At 43.9% G+C, this 22,084-nt stretch overlaps 1 protein-coding gene across 2 annotated transcripts in view; it reads left to right on the top strand.

Annotated features, from left to right (window-relative positions):
* The window catches only part of MTM1 (myotubularin 1), a 90,819-nt gene that overhangs the window by 10,910 nt on the left and 57,825 nt on the right, over positions 1-22,084 (top strand). The window contains exons 2-4 of one of the 2 annotated variants that reach the window (XM_082716697.1): positions 12,894-12,966; positions 15,190-15,262; positions 16,982-17,076. In XM_082716697.1, the coding sequence (XP_082572823.1) occupies positions 12,894-12,966; positions 15,190-15,262; positions 16,982-17,076 (241 nt within the window). The remainder of the gene's footprint in view (positions 1-12,893; positions 12,967-15,189; positions 15,263-16,981; positions 17,077-22,084) is intronic. The other variant, XM_082716698.1, reaches the window with a different exon arrangement.

The following is a 22,084-nucleotide window of genomic DNA, read 5'->3' as shown; positions in this document are numbered from 1 at the left end:
ACTGAGGCATTTTTAGTAAGCCTGGAAATTGGATAATGGAGGTAACTCCAACTTTTTTTGCCCCCTTCAAGGTTGTTTTGGCCATTCTTGGTCCTTCGCCTTTCCATGTAAATTTTGGAATCGTCCTGTCAGTTTCTGCAACAAAGCCCATTGCGATTTGATAGTCCTGGCATTGGATCTCTAGATCGGTACTGCTATCATAACAATATCGAGTCTTCTGATCCTTGAGCAGGATATATATTTTCATGTATTTAGGTTTTCTTTAATTTCTCTCAGCAGTGTTTTATAGTTTTCCATGCATGGTTCTTATACACATTTTGTTAAATGTATCCCTAAAGATTTCATATTTTTATATTATGCAAATGATTTTTAACACTTTCATGTCCATTTATTCATTGCTGGCAGTACAAATATCATTTATTTTAATGTTGACCTGCATATCCTATAACCTTCCTAAATTTACTTACCAGTTCTAATAATTCTTCTATAGTATTCTTGGGATTTTTTGCATACGTGCCCATGTTGTCTGCAAATATGACTTTACTTCTTCCAATATGTTATGACTTTTATCTCTTACCTTATTAGACTTGCTAGGATTAGACTTGTTACCTTATTAAAAACTTGCTAGGATCTCTAAGAGCTATGGAATGCAAGCAATAAGAGCAACCGCCCTTGCCTTGTTCCCACACTTGGGATGGAAAGCACTCCATCTTTCATCATTAAGTATGATATTAGCTGTAGGTTTTTCATAGGTGCTCTTGACTATTCCTAGTTTGCTGAGGGTTTTTTTTTTTAAATCATGATTAGATGTTGCATTATGTTTGTGGAAACCATGTCTCAGATACAATCTTTAGGAGGATAGTGTACGTCAGGAATAGCCTTGTCGACTCGACATAATCACCAGATTACTCTCCGTTACCAGCCATCACTATCTAGCTTTTCCTCCTGGTGTTGATAACAGAATTTCCTTCTGGAGCACGAGAACTTTTTTTAATTCATTTACGGAGCAGCATATATTGCTCCTTCAAAAGCCATGGAAATTCTCCGTCAGATGCATATATGTCATTGTTCTAGTACTGGTATTTCTTCATCTTTGCTATCCTTCTCACACTCATTTTGGCTTCTCTTTATCTCCTTGCCTTTTTTATTTCTGCCTTTTTCCTTAGATTATTTTCTCACATCTATGAAAACCTGCCCCCTGCTAATAATAGTGCCACGTTTGAGAAGTGGATGTGTGTTCATGCATTCAGGCCTTCACCTTCTTGTGCAGCGTGGGTGAATGACCACTGTATTTGTGACTGATTGCCCTACTCGGGGTCACTGCTTGTCATTCTCTTTCTGAGTCTCTCAGGCATCTAATGAAGCCAATCTTTGGCGATCCCTTTGGACACTCCTCTTAACTATTATGGCAAATTGCCTGTTCGGCAGGCTAGCTAGCCCTGCTGCTGATCTCTGCTAACCTTCAAGGTCAACCTGCTCTTATAAATTAGGACCAATAAAGATGTATCATGCATAGCATTTGCAACAGTTGGCCACATTGAAAAACCTCACTTGTGCTTTTTCCTTCTGGCCCATGTAGAGAAGGGACCGGAAACTGCAGACTATCTAGCCCAATATTCTGGCAACTTAAAAGATATCCTCAGTGGTGTTGAATCTTTGAGTGAGGACTGGGCACTTGGCTTCAGGCCAAAATAATTTTGCGGCTCATGTGTTAAACAGAGTGGGCACCCATGCTGTGGGAAGCATTACTTTTCGTTGAAGAACTGAGATATGGTAAGAGTCATGAGACAATGTCTCATGTCCCTCTAAACTCTAAAAGCAGTTCAAGAGAAGAACTGGAAGGATACTGTGAATAGTGGTGGGGCGTCTGGGTGACTCAGTCAGTTAAGCGTCTCTGCCTTTGGCTCGGGTCATGATCTCGGGATCCTGGGATCGAATCCGGAGTCGAGTCCTGCACCAGGCTCCCTGCTCAGCAGGCAGTCTGCTTCTCCTTCTGCCCCCTCCATGCTCTCTCACATGTGCTCTCTCAAATAAATAAATAAAATCTTGTTAAAAAAAAACAAAAAAACAAAAACAGGGTGCCTGGGTGGCTCAGTGGGTTAAAGCCGCTGCCTTCGGCTCAGGTCATGATCTCAGGGTCCTGGGATCGAGTCCCGCATCGGGCTCTCTGCTCGGCAGGGGGCCTGCTTCCTCCTCTCTTTCTCTCTCTGTCTGCCTCTCTGCCTACTTGTGATCTCTGTCAAATAAATAAATAAAATCTTTAAAAAAAAAAAAAACCAACGTCGAATAGTGGCAGTGTTACTGGAATAAGGGAGTACCAGCGAAAGCGACTGCTTTGAAGAACTCCAGCTACATGTGCCCTCATAGGCATTTTAGCGACGCCTCCTTACATCACAGTTGTACTTCATGGGGTCTTTATTTGATTTTTGTCTGCTAATAATGAAGTTTTTCCATCTTTCCGATATACTCTGAAAACACTGTTCCATGATACAAAGTGCTATCGAAGTGGGCAGCCAAGAAGGAAGGTACTGGTTCAGTGCCTCCCAAACATGTGCGTGGGGGAGGAGGCACTGTTTCTTTACTCTTCTGTAAAATGGAGGCTAGGGTTCCTAGTTGTACCATCCGATTTTCTCACATAGAGATGGAATTCCAAGAAAACCTTTGTATCCAGCTGTGAAAGCATGAGGCATTCCTCACTTGACCGTCCGCTAGAGAACCAGAGCCACCAATATCCGTTAGTGGGCAAGAGGGCCAGACTAACTGGGTTTGAATTCTAACTTTGACAGTTCTCAGTGGACACATTCTTTAACCCTCCTGTTCCCTGGGGTGGGGTGTTTTGATATGAAGATAGTAATAGTAGGGTTATAAGGTTGTTGGGGGGGGGATTGAATGAGGTCCTCTGTGCTTAGAACAGTGCCTGGCACAAAAGTAGGGGGTCGGTAAATGGAAGCCATGATCATTATCCATGAGCGAATATTCTACCTTGCTTTTTACCTGTGCAGTGCCACCTGTATGATTGGCTTTATTACTCTTTAGTTTCTATATATTCATTGTCTTTATTGCTATTTTACTTATATTTAATCATCTCCCCAACTCCTTTGCTAGCTCCTTGCAGATCTATCTTTGTTTCTTCTTAGAACTTCCTGCTGTGCCCCAGAGTAGTTGCCCAGTATGTAATTATCAAATGATTTTGGACCTCTTTGGAAGTAATGACATACACAGAGCAAGGAGTGTCTCAGAAATAGTGGGCTTGGTGTCATTTCATTATTTCTTCTCAGAGGCTGTATTAATATTTTAGTGCTGGTTAATTTAATGGGTATTTAGTGAGTTTTTAGAGATGGACAGACAGACTAAATTGTTCCGAATGTAACCATACGTTGATGTGACTGTATTGTAGATTGTTAATTCTCTAGTTAATTTCTTGCCTGTTAGAGGTTGGATTGCATCCCCCCAAAAGATATGTTGCTAGACCTAGCCCCCAGTACCTTGTAATGGGACTTATTTTGAAATAAGGTCTTTATAGGTATAACTAGTTGAGATCATACTGGAGTTGGGTGGGCCCTTCATCCAATATGACTAATGTCCTTATAGGAAAGAAGGAGACCATGTGAAGACACAGACATATGGGGACAGCTCTGTGTGACAGAGATCGGAGTGATGTAGCTACAGGCCAAGGAATGCCAAGGACTGCCGACCACCAGAAGCTAGGAAGAAGCAAGGAAGGATCCTTGCCTAGTGCCTTCAAAGGAACATAGCCCTGCACATAACTTTATTTCAGACTCAGCCTCCAAAACTCGAGAGAAGAAATTTCTCTTGTAAGGCGTCTGGTTTGTGGTTCTTTGTTAGAGTAGCCCCAGGAAACTCAGAGACTGCACCTGTTAATTTGCCTTTATCCCCCTTGCTGCTCTAATCAGAGCATTGATAACTCTAAGATTTCATCTCAAATGGTCGGTTTGCCTGTATTTTCATCCATTATTCATCTTCTCCATATAATTAAAAAATATATTTACAGCAAATCAGACAAAGGTATTGGGAAATCTGATATAAAAATACCATTGCAGTTCTCCTACAACTGTGCCGGAAGTGGGAGACATAACATTTATGAGATGTTTGTAGCAGAACGGTTTGTAATAGGGAAAACTGGAACCAGTTCGGAAGACAGTGTGGAGCAACGGACTTGTACGATGCGGTGAAAATATGGGGCACACAGCTCCGCACGGCTGCATGATGTGGCTCTCCCGACCATGCCGTGCGAGCAAGGCAACGGGCAGAAGAATGTGGAATGATTCCATTTATGTGTAAAAGGCCGAAAGCAACATCATTCAGGGATATTTACATTGACAAAAAATGACACAGATATGCAAAGGAGTTATAAACACACACATCGGCCCTAGGGAGGGAAGTCGGCATACCTTTAATAGCTGAAGACTAACATCTCCAAAGTCACGAAAGTCTGTGCGGGTGATACTGCCTTCATGGATTCGCAGACTGAGTGCCCAGGCTGCCGCATGCCGGCGCCACAAGGGGAAACAGCCCTTGCTCTGGCGAAGCGCAGATCGAACAGTACAAGTCATCAGTGGATAGTATAGCCTCAGTATAGTCTTAGAAGTGGAATATTAGAAATCTGGATGGTGTACAGAGAAGCAAGGTGTGTGTGTGTGTGTGTGTGTGTGTGTACGTGTACGTGCCCGCGGGGAAGTCAGGGAAAGCTTCCTGTGTCTTGAAGCGGTACTTAAGGACCTAGTACCAACAAAGCCGCCCCGCTCCTCCTCTGGTCAAAAGTGCCTGGAGGAATTGTTCTGAGTGGAAGGTTAGCATCTCCGGCCTTTCATCCTCTCCCTTTTTTTCTAGAACCTGCACATCTGCTCTTTAGTTCCTTCCTCCTCTTCCCCCTTCACCACTGATCCCAGCTGGAGGAATCTTTGTCAGGAATGCCAGTCCGAGAAGGTCCTTGGAGAGTAAGATATGCCGGGCCGGCATGTTCGTGACTACTGTGGTTGGGACTGTTTCCATACGTTTACTCTTGACTTTCAACTACGGTTTTAACGTTGGCTTGAGAAGGGACTTTTCACTCACTAATTGAAAATGGACCTTTCTGCAGTAGTTTCTCACAGGGGAAAATAGTTCAGCACAATGAAGTTGTATCATGCAGCACATTAGCTGGGCTCATGAGTTCTGAAATTGGCAGGTGGACGGGGAACTTGATCTTGTTCCTATTTTTAAAACTTTGTTTACTGGTGGGTATTTGACAGTTACAAAATCCATTGGTGGATTTAATGATTTGTTTAAATGTAGGCGATATCACTAGGTAGCCTTTTTACATTAAAAAAGTTAACCTGCTGGTAGTCGACTTTTCGAAGAGTTTATGTAGCGTAACGATTTCAATTCAGGAAGCGTTTTGAAAGTTACCTTGTTGGCCATGGCCACGGCCACAGCTCCCGCTGCTGAAGCCGGTCAGCGGTCTTGAAGATGTGCCATTTGTCATGCGGGCAACCAAGCAACAGGGCGAGGGAACCGGTTCAGACCCGTCACTAACCACCGGAACAAAGGATTCAGAAAGCATTCTGCACTGGGTCGGAATTGTATTGCTTTCAGCCAGAGGTCTTTGCAACATTTGAAGAAGTAGAAATAAGTGTATTGTGATCTTTAAGGTGAATAGTTGGAGCGCCTGGGTGGCTCACTTGGTTAAGTGTCTGACTCTTGATTGCGGCTCAGGTCGTGATCTCGGGGTGGTGAGATCGAGCCCCGAGGTGAGCCTCCTTTCAGGCTCAGTGCAGAGTCTGCTTGTCCTTCCTCCTGCCCCTCTGCCCCTCTCCCTGCTCACGCTCTATTGCTCTGTCTCTCAAATTTTTTTTTAAATAAAATGAATAGTAAAAATCAAACTGGCACAAAGGGTGAGTTTCTAAATGAAATACTATTTAACATTTTATACTTTCCAAAGAAGAATCCTCAAAATGAAGGCCCTTTAGCTCTGAGATTTGCTGTGGCTGAGACCAAGGAACTGTGAGGCAAGCGGGTGGCTTGTGTCTGTTTGAACAGTAAGCCACCTGGCTTGGCGGGCAGGTACTGTTCTGGAATAAACAGAGATTTACTCTGAGAAACCTCTGGGATGTTTCTAGATCCTTGAGCCAAAACAGAATGTGGTGAGGGGAGGTCCTCGTATTAGGGATCCTGTGGAAAGTTTCCCTGGGCTAGGAGTTGAGTGTTCTGCTTTTCTATATTTTTAATGGAAATCGGCATGCTTTGAGGATGAACTAATTTAAGGCTATTCAGAGCTTTGCCAAGATCAGGTGGATCATTTTAGAAAGCTTTTAGAAATGCAGAATGGTTAGGCAGTGTTAGACATCATATGTTTTATGGAAAATGCCACCAAGTATATTAGCACCAGTTTGAGGAATCACTTCGAGTTCATCAGACATCTCTTGGAGGACGAGGACACTTGGTATCTGAATGCCTCCATGTCGCCGTCTGCTGTGGTGGTATCGTGCCCACTTCACAGACCAGGAACTGTTGTTTGTCCAACGGTGCATAACTGTTCTTGATCAAGGGACAGTGTTGGGGTTTGAAACACAAACTGGTCTGAACACAGAATCCTTTTCTTTTTTCTACCATAGTACCCAGTTTGGCAGCTGGTCATAGTGCACTTTTATAAGGTATAAGCTACGGATGGGGGGGGGGGTGGCTAACAGCTTATATTTTAGTTTAAAAAGACACAATTGTTACTTACTTTGGGCAGAGAAAGCTCATTTAGAAATCACATATTTTAATAGTTTAAGGCAGAGGGTGAGAGCCTGTGTTTGTAAATAAAATCTTACTGGAATACAGGCATAGCCCTTCATTTCCGTATTGCCTTTTGCTGTTTGACTTACTTATTTTCTTAGTAAGCTCAACACTCAACGTGGGGCTTGAACTCATGCCCCCGAGATCAAGAGCCGCATGCGCTACTGACTGAGCCAGCAAGGCGACCTTGCCGTTCGCTCTTTTAATGCTATGACACAGAGTTCAGGAGCCGGAACAGAGTCCATATGGCCCACAAAGCCTAAAATTGTTACTATCTGTCCCTGCACAGAAAAAGTTTGCCAACCTCTGTGCAAAGGAAGATGTATAAAAATGAAATAAACTCGTTTTACAGAGCGTCATTTGTTTTCATGTGGGTTGAGCACATACGGAACTTGAATTGATCATGTATCCGGTCTCACAATTGTTGATATATGAACATTCCTCTTCCGTGCAGAGTGGTTTCTCACGGCATCCTTTTCATTTTCTTGCCTCCTATGTGGTCTGTAGTCAAAGCAACTGTAATGCAAAAATCAGAATAAGTTAATATAGTAAATTCTGTGTGTATGGGCTATCGAAGTACCTAAGGGAACTCTCCAGTACTTCTCATTGGGGGTGACACTCCCCCTAGAGGCCAAATTGGAAATGGGGGTGCTTTTATTTTTAGTGTAATGTATTGAAAAAACACATTATTTTTTAAAAAAATTCAGGGGTGCCTGGGTGGCTCTGTTGGTTGAGCTTCCGACTCTTGGTTTGAGCTCAGGTCATGATCTCAGGGTCTTGGGATCGAGCCCCGAGTCTGCTTGTCTCCCTCTCTCTGCCCTTCCCCCTGCTCACACGCACACCCACTCTCTCTCTCTCCTTCTCAAACAGATAAATCAATCTTTAAAAAATAAATTTTTGAAAAGAAAAATGCATTATTTTATTATAAATGACTGTCTTTTTGTTTCCTCCTTTATACTGGAATTTAGGTTCTATATTGATGATTTTTTGAAATTGTGTTTAGATTGATAATATCTATGACTTTTGTTTCAGGCTAGCAAAGGGGGTCTACAGGACTTTGCTTTAATAATGAAGGGGTCATTGGGTCTCGTGGTATTGAGCGGCACTGTCCTAAGTTTGTGGCTTTTTTTTTTCAAAAACAGACTTCCAAGTAAAGAGGGTGCCTTCAGAAACATTTGTAACTCTGGACCCAGAGGCTGCCAAGCACCACCTTTGTTCACTGGCAGGTTTCAGGAGTGGGTTTTCAGACTGGGTAGCTTTCCACAGCTTTCAAGGGAGCCTCTAGAGAAAGACTATCTTTAAACTTCATTTACATGTTGGGGGCGCCTGGGTGGCTCAGAGGGTTAAAGCCTCTGCCTTCATGGGTTCATGATCCCAGGGTCCCGGGATCAAGCCCCGCATCGGGCTCTATGCTTGGCTGGCAGGGAGCCTGCTTCCCTCTGTCTCTGCCTGCCTCTCTGCCTGTTTGTGATCTCTGTCTGTCAAATAAATAAATAAATAAAAATCTTTGGAAAAAAACCTTCATTTGCAGGTCAACACAGAGTAAGAAAGCACACCGAGTCAAATCCAAACAGAAGGGCTGTTTTTGTCACTGTTTATACCTGGAAAGTTGGCAAAGACTGCTAATTGAGGGCCCTTGGTCTCTAGTGAGGTGACCATGCAAACTCGAGCTTTCCTTGGAGTTTAGATTTTGTTTACAAAGGCCCTATGAGATGGAGGTCAAAACTCTGTTTGTTTTTAGAAAACTGTTTTCTGATTCTACTCTTTCTAGATTTCTGTAATAAGAGTAAATATGGCCCACATTTGTTTGAAAGTGTCTGTAGTTATGTTTGCTGCAGGTGTTTTCTAGAATTTCGTTTCTCATATGCAACAGACTGGGGACTAGGTTCTTAGTCTGGAAGCCGGGTGTGGTGGAAGGAGTTTCCATACTTGAGTTTGGAAGGTCTGTTTCCTGGGAAAAGTCTGTAGTGGGGACCAGTAGCACTCCAGTAGTTTGTGGTGCAAATTTCTGCAAAGCAGCTCAGTTAATGGGGCCGCCCTTCTGCCCAGAGCCACCCTGCCCCGAGCGTCTTGATTGGCTAAGGATTTGTTCTGCCATTTTCTTAGGCTTGCATGAATTTCTGGCTCATGTGAAATATTGGGTGAACAATGGTTTGGCTCTTTGGCCAACTCTTTATTGCCCAGTCCATTTATTCACTGAGCCCCTCCTTACTAAGTACCTGCTGGGTGCCAGGCTCCACCACGGGCGCTGTGACTGCAGCGGCACAGACAGCCAACCGGAACCCCCACCTGCCGCGGGCAGGCGGGCAGAAAGAGCGCATTATCTTCAAGGTGGTAAGCGCTAGGGAGAAGAGAGGGACAGAGAGACGCAGAGAAAGAAGGGTGGGGGGTGGGAGACTGTCGGAGGACGGAAGAGAGCCGGGGACGGCGCAGGAGGGGCAAAGAGAGGGACACCAGAGACCTTTGGGTTCAGCTGTCTCCAATGTGAAGAGAGATCCAATTAAGGCTCTGTTGTGATTTTCACATTTGATTGATTCAATCATGCCACCTTTTTGTAGCTTTCTTTGAAGGAGTTCGGGGCCCCCAATGATTGTTTGCCTAGATGGGTTGAGTTTTCTTAACTACTCCTTAGTCTAAAACTCCTTTTCTGCTGGGATTGGCACCAGTCACATCCAGCGTGCTTTCTTCAAAATAGAGGCACTTGGAAGCACTTTTCCCTAGGTGGACAGTCCACTCTGAGTACAGAGGCCTAGGCTAGAGCTGACCCACCCTGCCGTTGACTTGCACCGGGCCTTTTCACACATCCTCTGGGCTCATCTGGTCATCTTCTCTGTCACAGAGAGAGGATTGGGCTGTGAGCATGACAGAAGTTTTATTCAGGATCAAAAATGAGAGATGTCTACCTTTGGTTAGATTCCTGCAATGTGTGTGTGTGTGTGTGTGTATGTGTGTGTGTGTGTGTGTGTGTGTAGCTAGAGATACAGAAATTAAGTTTCAATTTCATTTTAAAGCCAGGGTAGCTTCAATTCAATGTTTTGTAAATAAGAAGGACGAAAACTCGATCTTTAGGGGTCCTGAGCAAAATATAATCAAAAAGAGTATTTTCATGCACTTTTTAAAGAGAAGCTTTATAACTAGGTCACCACCGGCCACGCACTATCCCTGTGCTAGTTAACTTTCTACCTAGTATTTATAGGGTCAGGACTAATTTGTAGAATAATTTGTTACGATGTCAGCATTCAATAAATATCCTTCCATAATTGAGAAAATGCGAAAAGTTTTTTTTTTTTTAAGATTTTATTTATTTATTTGACAGACAGAGATCACAAGTAGGCAGAGAAGCAGGCAGAGAGAAAGGAAGGGAAGCAGGCTCCCCGCTGAGCGAGAGCCCGATGTGGGGCTCGATCCCAGGACCCTGAGATCATGACCTGAGCCGAAAGCAGAGGCTTTAACCCAGTGAGCCACCCAGGTGCCCCGCGAAAAGTTTTTTAATGTATGTACCATAGCAACCCTGTTGTGAGCCCATCCTATGTATTAGTTTATACATTTCGCCCATCTGTGCTGCGAAAACACGGAGACAGTAGCAGCCAAAGGCCTGAACAGCAGGAGGGTGGGTCATCCACCTAAGGCCACATAGTGAGTCACCGAGCGAGGATTTGAACGGAGTTGACCCTGACCCTGACATCCGCGCTCTCCGTCATTATGGCGTCCCAGCTTCTGTGCCTCTCAGGGATCAGTTGGAACGGTTTGACAGAGAGTCAAACATTTTAAAGGGAGCCTCATGGAACCGACCCATGTTACTTGGACCCTTGGATTTCTCAGATTTGTGTTGATTCAACTTTTAATAGTAGCGGTGTCCGGTGTAACTCTAAAAAATCAGGACTTTACACCTATTCCAACTGAGCCTTGAACAACACGAGGGTTGGGGCATCAGCCCCCATGCAGTTGAAAATGCACATGGAAGCATGTTAAGATTTGACTAGCACATAGCTTGTCTGTTGTCTGTGTTCCGTACTCTTGCAATAAAAGTGAGCTAGAGAAAATGCTACTAAGTGGTCATAAGAGAAAATACACTTGCAGTACTCTACTATAAATTTGTAAGTGGGCCCACACAGTTCAAGCCGTTGTTGTTTAAGGGTGAACTGTATATGATTCCTTATATAAATGTCCGGAATATATTTCCTTTATTCCTTATATAATTGTCCCTTGAAAAGGGTGACTTGTATAGTTAGTTGTTGTATCTTGTTCGGTAGTTAGAATTAAGGGGGATGTGAGGACTTTCCTCTGTTGTATTTAGTTCATTTTAAATTCAAGTCTTTATTTTCTTTTAAAGATTTCATTTATTTATGTGAGAATGAGAGACTTCTAAACATGAACAGGAAAGTGAAGACTGGATTGACTGTATAACCCAGCATTTTAAATTTCTTATATTGACTCAACAGTAGTAATTTGATGTTATTTGAAGACATTGACTTATTATTATTAAAACGTTTTAAATACTATGATGTCTGATTATTAAAAAGTAATTTCATATCTGTTACTGAAGAAAATCCCCCAAGTGTATAATCTTGTTTAGTGCATAGACTAATTTCAGGGCAGAAACATCTGACTTGCTCTCACTAGTCTGTCTCATCCATTCTGCTGTCTCTGAGAATAATGAGTTATTTCGCTTGGATGTGAACTTGAAGGTCTTTCAAAGGTATTTTTTTCTGAGCTTTGATCTGAATTTCACTAATTCTCAAATTATTCATTAATCTTTCTAAGAAGTTATTTCTAATTTTAGGTTGTGCTATCTCTTAATAGTTGCAGGTTTGAGTTTATAAAGAAACATTTTATTTTGCCATAATTTAAAATTTTAAGCCTCAGGGTAGCACCCTAGGTCCATTGTTTTAGGATTTGGTGAACCAGTGTACAAGCTTACCCCATTATGATGTTTCACAATATCGTGTGTCTTGTATATAATCATTCGTTGACCAAATAGTTACAAGTGCCAGCTGTGTGCCAGGATGCAGCCATGACCCAGATGGATGCCCGGCCTTGTCCTTGGTGAGCTGAACTCTGCTGGGGGATGCCTGGCAGTCCTGATCTTGTAAGGTTGTCCTTACATTGCCATTCTTGCCTCATTATCCTGCTGGTCACCCTTGCCTGTATCTTTGTCACCTCTCTTGGGCCTTACTTCTGGACAGTGACTGGCACTGTGCAGCTTTCAGATCACTAGGTTTTGTGCAAACGTGTGTTAATATTCATCATGCCAGATTTTGCGTGGTTGCTTTTTTAATGAGCCCCGCAAAAAGATCCAATAAATGTCCATAATCACCTAGTTGCTGCGGTTCACCTCCCAGTGACTTCATACGGGTCTCTTTGTGTCATTAACTTTGAAAAATAAAATAACTAAAGCATCAGTTAGTTTTCTGTTGTTGCAATAGTCTTCACACATCTAAATCCCTGTATTAAAATATCGTGTATGTTCTGAATACGATGCTTTCGTTTATGCCTGCATTGTGATGAATATGCATTATTTAAATGAAGGATAAACTTTCCCTGGAAAATACTGATCAAATCAAATCTTGCTAATTTGATTTCCATCAAGTCCATGCCACTTTAAATTGCCTCAATTTGGAGAAGGCTGAATTCTTAGAGGCGAAAAGAGTGTGAGTTCAATTGTCTACCCTTTTTACTAATCTGCTTGGCTGCTTCTAAATTATCTTTAAAAATTAAGAAGTGGGGAAATTTGAGGCCTGGTGCACAATTACTAAGCAGTACATTTTTGGAGGTGGCAGTTTGAACTCTACAGATAACCATTCTGGGAGTGTGCATAGTGTCTCCCACTGAGCTCCCCCAAGTACACTTAGCTGCCATTTCCTGTTCTTGCCTGGTTCCCAGTACCTTTGCTGGAACTCTTTCATGTGACCTGTGCTGTGTGCTGTGGTTAGTCCCTTGTGTGTCTCGTTCCCACTGGAGACTACTATGGAAATGGGGCCTGTCCAGCAGAGTACTGTTTGTTCTCAGTTGCAATATTTAAATCTCAGATGCCGCTTTGTTGGAAATCGCATACAAATTCCACTGATACTGAATGTTGTCTTTTTTTTTTTTTTTTTTTTTTTTTTTGCTAGAGTTTCCAATATGGCTTCTGCACCAGCTTCTAAATATAATTCACACTCCTTGGAGAATGAGTCTATTAAGAGGGTAAGTTTTCAGATTTAATTTGCACCCCTTTCTCTGTATTTCTCTTCTCATAGTTGCCTGTTAGGTGGTCATTTTGGTCTTATTGAATTATTAATTTCATTATTTACATAATGTACATTCTTCAGTATATGTGGTTTTCTTTATTATCCTACCTTGTTCCAGAAATGACAAAATGCCATATATGTGCTACGTAAGTTTTGCATTTGTAAATCCTTTCATGTAACTTCATTTTTGAGAACCTCTGTTTTGTGGACTGCTGCCAGACATTATATTTAAGATACTAGGCAATCTCTGGGCCTTGAAAGCTTTCTGAAGGAGATATTGGAAAGCCAGGGCCCACTGAGCAGTTCCTCACACCTTCCCAAATATTGGCCTTATGTTCTAATTATGGTGATCAAATAGTTGTGTGAGCGAAATGAGTACAGCGTTAAGAAAAAAATTGTTCAAGGTATGGAGGAGAAAATTGTGTAATTAGATGACGATTTTGAAACATATATTGAAAGGAAGGGATGAATTTAAAACAAGCTTTATTCATGGCCCTTTGAAGCCTTGGATACATTTACCAATTATCTACCAGGAAGGTTCATTGACACTCCCACCAGCAGTGTACAGGGATGCCTAAACAATCAGAAGGGAGCCAGCTAGTGTCTTTTAATTTGTACCTCCCTGAGTACTAATGAGGGTGGCCTTTTTTTTTTAAAGAATAGTGTTTATTGTCCATCTGTATTTCTTTTTTGAAGTGGCTGTTCATGTCCTTTGCCTGTTTGCTTTTTGGGGTGTTTGAGAGGATACTTTTCTATTGATTTATAAGTGTTCCTTACATATTATGATAATCAGCTCTTTATAGTAGGCATTACAGGTCTTTTTCCTAGCTTATCATTGGCCTTCTAATTATATTTGTGGCATTTTGCTTTTGAAACACAGAGGTTTAACTTTTTTATTTGATCACATCTATCAGTATTTCATATTTCATGTTTTCGGCTTTGGGTGTCATGTTTACAACCTTTTTCATCCCCAAGATTTTCTAAGTTTCTATTGTAATAGTATTGTTATGGTCAAGGATCAGTTCTGAACACAAGAGTTACTTCGTGAAGCTGATTTTAAGCCTTGTGGAATGTGACTCTAATATAAAATATATCCTGTGTTAATCCCATGTTATCCTGTGTTAATCAAAGACCTGTTTCCCCAATTTTGTGGTTGAATTGTACCTAATTCTCCGGACCCCAAACTGTGGTCCTTAAAAGGTATAGTGAGTATTACATTTGCTTGTTATACTTGTTTTTAGTTAGTGAGAGGCAGTGTTAAAGGCTGCTGATGATTTCTGTCCAGTCTTCTCATGCATGTAAGTTGGCTGGCAACAATCAGTCTTGCCCTCCTAGTTAAAATGCTTAACTTGCAAGCACCAAAACATTGAAAATTGGCTAGGAATTTTTATTTTGCGCCTGAATAAACATGATAAAACAATTAAAAATCCAGCAGGGCACCCAACTTTGACAGCTTATATCTTAGTTAAATACGTAGTCACAGTTCTCTTATTGCATAATACTTTATGTTTACATAGCCCGTGATAATTCCCAAAAGTGTACTTGTGCATTTTGTTTCATTTAATATTCACAAAAACCCTCAGAGGGAAGTATCTACTAACTTTGCACATGAAGTGATTGCCCTTTTAGTAAAAATGCTCTGCCGCCCTTTCCTCTTATATAGTGACCTATGTGAGGAAGGAGCTCAGTAAAATAAGAAACCTGATGTGTAAGAAATAATTTTCTGACATTATAGGAAGAGTCTGTAATTACTGTTATTCAGTTAAGGCCCCCTTGAAATGAAGATTTCATTTCTGCTGTTAACGTAAGATGACTAAATATTTAATATGATAAAAAACTGCCGAAGTATGCGTGTTTCTATAGAATATGCTTAATATTGACTTTTTATCACTTTCCTGAACACTGTTCACTGTAAAGCACCTGGAAAGGGTATTTAAAAATTAATACTGAAAAGTGTGCTAATATTATTTACAGACTAAAATGTAACACAGCTAATGAATATTGACGCTAAATTGTATTTTTTGGTGGTTTGTTTTTTCTGTACCACTTTTCTGTAATGGTAAATATCACTCTAATTTTTTCTTTACAAAGGATATTTTTGATTGCTTGTGTTCCACATTGCTTAAAAATCTGGGCAAATGTAATGTCATTCTTTCTGATGTCGCTGTTTCATTTCCAGACTTCTAGGGATGGAGTTAATCGGGACCTCAGTGAGGCTGTTCCTCGACTTCCAGGAGAAACTCGCATCACTGGTAAGGGTCCTGTGAAGTTAGGATTTGCATGACTCGATGAGAGTCCCAGCAGGAACAGGTGGTTTCAATCCCTCCTTCTCTTTAGAACTCAGATTTAGGCACACAGGCGAGCTTTGTCTGAAAGTGGTAGCATAAGGAGAACTCTTTGCCTTAGTTTCTTGAGCAGAGTTCTTTGAAGAGTTTCACGCTGTCCAGGGTACTGATACTTTTCCCTCTCTGCCCAAGACTGAGAATTACTTACGGTGGTGGGGAGTAGATTTTGTCTCAAATGTCCATCATTGGAAGTCTATCCTCTCATGGTTTGAGGTTATAAGAACAAAATAACATTAAGGTTTTCCAACCTAGGATGTGTGCTTTAAAATGATCAACATGAAGACTTAATGTCTAAGTAGTCTTTTCTTTGTAATGTAGGAGACCACATTGGCTTAAATAGCTTTCATTTGTCTGATAACTGGAGTTAGTAATATTGATGCAGTATTTCAATTGTTGGCTTATTTTTTCATGATAAATTCACCCTAAGAGGAAGGGATGTACTTTGGAAGGACCAGATCTTTCTGACTTAAGGATACTGAAGGATCTGGCAGCTTCTAAGCCAAATGCTGATGTTGTGGGCATTCACATTTTATATTAGGGTCAACACCCTTGCCTCAGACTAGCACGTATTGGGTGGTGATAAAGTTACCATCGTTTCAGGGAACCTTTTGGTGTGTTCACTGAAGTCTGGATCGTTTAGCTTCAGTGGCTAAAACATGGTGTAAGACATGGTGCCTTTGTGAGTTAGTTAGCCATGCACCATGAGACACTCTTCCATGTCCACAGACTTGCACACGATGCTAGTCTTGAAAACCAGTGGCATGCATCCATCCTGATTTCTGGATAAGAGCAAAGTGGATGGCTTACTTTGGGTGGCCTTCATATATGAAATTTTGGTGCTCTGCCTCAGTTCAAAAGCTTAACTGAGGTAGTCCTATATTGAGTTTGCATGAAGTCGCCTTACTGGGTATTTTTCATTTCACACCCGAGGAGAATGGGATTTCAAAATTGTTAAGAAGAATTAAAAGCTGTTAACACATTCAAGGACATCCTTGAAAGATAACAGAAAGATTTTTTTTATGATAATAAATTAAGTCTCCTGATTTAGTCTCTCCTTATGTTTGAGTCTACTAAAGATGTACTATGCTCTTGGCCATCTGTTTTCTATCCCTTAAATGATCGAAATGAATCCAGCTAAAAACTCTTCTCTGGACTATTAGAAAGAATAGACTGTAGGAATAGTTCTACCACTGACATTCGTTTATTTAAAACATCGTGATGTTTGCGCGATTAGAGGTTGTCCATCCTCAAGCCCTATCTGGTGGTTAGTCCACAAGACTGTCCTGCCCGAAGGGCCATCCTCTGGTTGAATAGCTCCTTAGTTACCTGTACAACCGCTGGGGGTAGTGACAGCAGCCCCGCCTTCAGTTCTGCTCTCCAGCTGCTACCACCTTGCCCCGAGTGGTGCCAGCATTTTGGTCAAGCTCAGGGAAGCAGTGCCTGTGGCCCCACCTGACCTGGCACAGTAACGTAGAAACATGGCCAGTGCCCGCTTTTTGACCTTTTTAGGGATCTTTTTTTACTGTAGTTATTCTTAGCCACATAGTTGATATTAAATGAGTGCCATTTGTTGTGTATCTTGGTATATATTTCCATTATTTTAGGGTACTTTTTTTATCTTAATAGACAAAGAAGTTATTTACATATGTCCTTTCAATGGCCCCATTAAGGGAAGAGTTTACATCACAAATTATCGTCTTTATTTAAGAAGTTTGGAAACGGTAAGTAGAATCTAAGACCATAAAGATGACCCTAACTGTTAAAGATAATGCTAAACTGTGTCTCTTCTCCCTGGCAGCGTTGCCTGTGGATCAGATTAACATGGGGGATGTATTCGCTTCTTGGCTCTTAATTTTTGGCTTATACAGAGCTCATTCATCACTAACACCTGCATACATAGGAATAGGGTGGATTTAAAAAGTAAGAAGTTTTCGTCCTCTGAACACTGGGGAGGGGTTGGTAACTGGACCTATTCACTAGTTGGGAGGAGTTAGTAGAGAATAGTGGTTCTTTATCAGAAGCTTAACAGACACTATAGATACCCTAGGTGTTCCGTGTCACAGCGTCCAGGCCCGTAGTCCAGGTACAGTTGTAAGTTTTAAGACTTCACAGAGGAGGATGCTGACATGAATCCCTTGTTAAGGCGCATTGCTCCAGAACTTTCCAAGTGGTCACATAGTACTAGATAGAGGGTTAGCACTCGAATGCCTATGGGATGACTTAGTGCCATTTCTACCTCTTCATTCCATGGCCATGAAATCTGTGCCTTAGCATTTCAAGGAATGTGCCACTGGTGGAATAATGAGAGATGGAGATGAGGTGCTCCAGAAGGGAAGAGACGAGTGAAGAGCTGCCGTGGCTGTTGCCGAAGGACCTACAGTAGATACAGTGGGTCGCCATTGTCCGGGCCAGCCTGAAGTGGTAGCTGTACTTGGGGAATGGTTCGAGGAGGAATGGATAGGTCTAGGGTCTGTGGAAGAGTAGCCCAACAGCAGTTTATGCACAGGCGATATAGAGACTGTTGGGGGACTCCAGCTTGTGTGTCTTTGCTTTTACCCCATAATTTCTTTATGACTATGTTATTAACACCTTATCTTGATTAAATTGAGGCATATGACTAAGAAACATGGGCCAAACGGTGGTGGTACATCTAGTTGGAGTTATAGACTGTGCTAGACTGCAGGGTTGAGATTTGAAACTGTCTTAATGGACTAGGGTATCAGAATGAACCTAATTGATACAACATCTCGTGTAGCTAACATTTACTTTATACAAAGCTGAACCCTATTCAATTCAGGAATTGGGCATGATCTATGACAAAGCTAATATCCCTATAGATTCAGCTAACAAAAGTGTAATGTAATAGCCAGCAGAATGAGACCGTAGTCCCGTCTCAAGTGTTGTGTGCAAATCCAGGTGCCGTGTTTTAAGAGGGACATTGGCAAACCAGTGAGGGTTCAGACAAAGGGAACCCAGCTTGCGAAGGGGCTGCAGTATGAGCACTGATCAAAATAAGTTTCATCTGAAGAAAATAAGATGGAAGGGAGGCACGACAGAGCTGCCTTGGAATGTATGGCTCCCAAGAGTCAAATTGGGACAGATTGAGAGATTTTATGCTAATATATGCAAGAGTCATCCAAAATGAGAATTAAAGCAAGTGTTACAGTGCCTTTCCCCTCTGAGACTCTTGTTTTGTTGGCCGGCCACGCGTGCCCGGTGCCATTTGATGCTGTCACTGATGATGAGCTGGGGGAATTTTTAAAACCATGGTGCCATGACAAGTTTGTATGATCTCAGCTACGTAACCCAGGAAAAAACCGGTCTGTAGAAAAGAGGCCGGAAGGAAGTAGCAGCACATGTGTCAGTATTTGGGACATCTGGAGAGTGGACTCAGGCATGCTCTGTGTTCTCCCCTCCACTTGGAATGAGCACGGGGAACTTTGGTAATTAATTGGGGAAGCACATAGCAAGCTTTAGCTGGTTTTCCTGTGGCACTGTAGGAGGTAGGGGTTAGCACCGAATGGGTACGTCAAAGGTCCATTAGACACTGACTACTAACTTGTTTCTTCTTCTACTGTTTCACATAAACATTTTGACCAATTGGTTATAACATTTAGTCCAAGTATAAGAGCAAGAAGCTAATGGCAGAAAACATCCTATAAAGAAAGCCACATAAGAGGTCATGCAAAAACCTTAAAACATAGTCAGCATAGTGTGTGTTAAAGTCCTCAATAAGAACATCAGTTGTGGATTCTGCTGCAAACTGTGTTTGACAAAGAGCTGTCCTCTTACTGGCATTTTGAAGCAGACACCTGTTCGTTTCAGGTAGGTAAACACTGCAGTGGGAGCGCGGTCTGGCTGGGGAGTCCGCTGTCCCATTTGTCGGGGTGTCAAGGGCAAGGTTTCCTGCCTGCCCCGTTCCCCAGGACAGTAGAGGCACAGTGGTTGTTTCCTTGGATTGTCAGTGTGACCCTGCTTCATGGCCATCCCCCCTCCACTCTGCCCTGCATGCTGCCTCCAGCTTCTCCAGTCTAAAGCTCCGTTGGCTCCCCATGGCCCAGAGAATGAAATCCATTGTCCCTCACGTGGCGTAAAAAGCCTCATGACTTCTCTTGCTTCGATTCCCGCTGCTGCCGGTGCTGTCGTAAGACCATGACCTTCCCTTCTCCCAACACGCGAGGCCCCTCCTTGCCTCTGTATTAGTGCATCGCCCTTGCTGTTCTCACCGGGCCTGGAAGCCACTGTTTGTCCTTCAGAACCCACCTGAATGGCCACACCCTCTTCGGAGCCTCCTCCAGCTTCCCGGGAAGGAGCCCTTCCCTCTCTGGGTCCGCATAGCCTCTCTCCACACCTCTCTGGTAGTGCTCAGTGCCCGAGAGCTGCCCCCTGTCCCGCTTTCCTTTCCATGTTTGTTTGTTTCTCCTGAGCACTTTTCTCCCCCTCCAATTTGCCGTCCTGCACTGCTTCCCCTTGTTCCGTGGCTGTCTGAGGCCAGGGATGCTTGTCTGTCTGTGTTTCCTTTACTAATGCTGAGTCCTTTTGGTCCTCTGTGCCTGGCTAGCACAGAGCCCAACAGACAGTAGGAGCTCAGTACAAACATATTCTGTGAGCAAACTCGGGAGGGAACAGGCTTCATCGCTGTGGCTCGATTGCCATGCAAACCTCACTAAATTGAGGCATCTCAGATACCGCCATTGCTCTGGAGTTTGGAAGTCTCATCGCCCCCCTTTGACCTTGAGGGGGCTCAGGAATTTGGCTTGGGGTCGATCTCCTGACCACAGTGGGGGCACTTTAGGCATGTAATACTCTGTAATCCGTAGACTACCAGGGGGAAGGCAGCTTCAGCTTCCTTTCTAGGAAACACCTTGGGCTCAGTTGCTATAGTGGGTGAGAAAGGCAAAGTAACCCTTTGTGCGTTCAGATGCTTATAACTTTATTCCGGAACCTTCAGCACGCCGCGGTGAACTAACTCCCGAGCTCGGTGAACGAACAACACAGAGACGAGTAATTGGGGTGTGATATGACAAAGCCTTTAGTGGTTGCATAACGCTGCGAGGCTGTGAGGGAGACCGTGACTCACCGAGTGATGAGTCATAGCGTGCTTTGTAGAGCAGGTGATATATGAAGCAAGTCTTGAAGAATGGAAACAGGTTCCTGGACAGGAGGGGAGAGAGGGAGGAGCGTGTCAGGTAGGGCGTTTCCCTCTCACTTGTGTGACAATGCGGAGACCACCACACACGGTGGCAACAGTTGGGTGGTCTGTCGGATCTGGGGCACAGGGTGGAGGGGACGTGGGGTGGCAGGAGCTGAAGCCTGAAGAAGAGCCGGCCCCAAGAGTCTCGCAAGTCACAGGTCAGCAGCGCAGAGCTGACAGGCAGAACCATGTGATGGGTGTGGCTTTCTGGAAGGGACACCAGTTGCAGCATGTCTGGTGCATTAGGGAGGGGGACTGGAGGCTGGGAGAGCGATGGAAAAGCTAGTCGCCAGGTGCGCAGCCGGGGCCTCGCACCGCTGTCATCACAACCAGGAGAGAAGAGGGCAGAAGGTTCGGGGGCATGGCGTGGCCATTTGGAGGCGGGACTTGGAGGATGGACCCGAGTCTAGAGTGATGCCTGTGATCCTTTGCCTTTGAAATGGACCTCACGGGAGAAGGAACACGTCGGAGATGAGCCCCCGGAGATTCTTGGAAAATGTGGCCTTAATAGCTGTACAGCCACTGAGAAGAGATGTCTCCGAAGCATTTGGAAACGTGACTCCGAAGCTGGTGAAGTTGTTAGCACGTCCGTGTTGGTGCAAGCTGCATACATCCGCACAATTACCTGAGAAGATGATGTGACAAGGAGATACGCACTGAGGGGCACGAACATTCTCCCGGGGTGGGGCCGGGGTCGGGGAGCAGGAGTAAATCTGAGCGAAGGCTTTGGTGGGTGTCGGTAGAAGAGAAGAGGCTCGGAAAAGAAGGGGGCGGCCCCCGGGCAGATGAATGAGCAGAGGCCACAGAGGGCAGTCATCAGGTTGCTGGGAGCCAGGGTGGGAACCCGTTCTGTGGAGTTCTGTGGGTGCGGCAGTCTGAGGCAGTCTGATCGGCCCCTCTCTCCTCCTTCCACCCTCCAGGCGGCGGCGGGCGGCGGCCAGCGGGCTTCTCCCTCGTCCTGCTCCTCTGCAGGTCCTCTGCAGGGCTTCCTCCGCCCGGGGGCGGTGTCTTCTTGAGGACAATGCTGCCTGCCGGCCGCCCTCCTTCTCCCGTGCCCTCCCCCGTCTGGCCGCACTGACAGGCAGAGCCGTCCTCTCGTCACTCCGGGGCTTTCTTGGGTTTTGAGGGCTGCCTTTCTTCTGGCCCCTTTCTAGTCTTTTTTTTTTAAATAGATTTATTTATTTTTGCGAGAGCAAGAGTGAGAGCAGGGGTGGGGCTAGGAGGGAGAGAGGGCACAGAGGGAGAGAATCCCCAAACACGCTGCACAAAGCAGGCGCAGGACTCGATCCCATGACCCATGAGATAAGGACCTGAGCTGAAACCGAGAGTCTGACGTTCAACCCACTGAGCCACCCAGGCGCCTCCCTGCTTCCTCGTTTCTTACTGCCTGCTCAAGAGCCCTGGGCTTTTCGCCTCGCACCCCAGATGCATGGGCCAAGGCGGGAGTCTGGCTTCCTCCCTCCCCAGTGTATTCTTCTGGTGTTCTCGCTTCTCGGGCTGGTGCTGCTTGTCCGCCAGTGGCCCTGGAATCCCTG

Source organism: Mustela nivalis (assembly GCF_964662115.1).
Source record: "Mustela nivalis genome assembly, chromosome: X".
Classification (NCBI taxonomy): domain Eukaryota; kingdom Metazoa; phylum Chordata; class Mammalia; order Carnivora; family Mustelidae; genus Mustela; species Mustela nivalis.
Note: the sequence above shows the minus strand (reverse complement) of the source record. Positions and strands in the feature narration are given on the sequence as shown.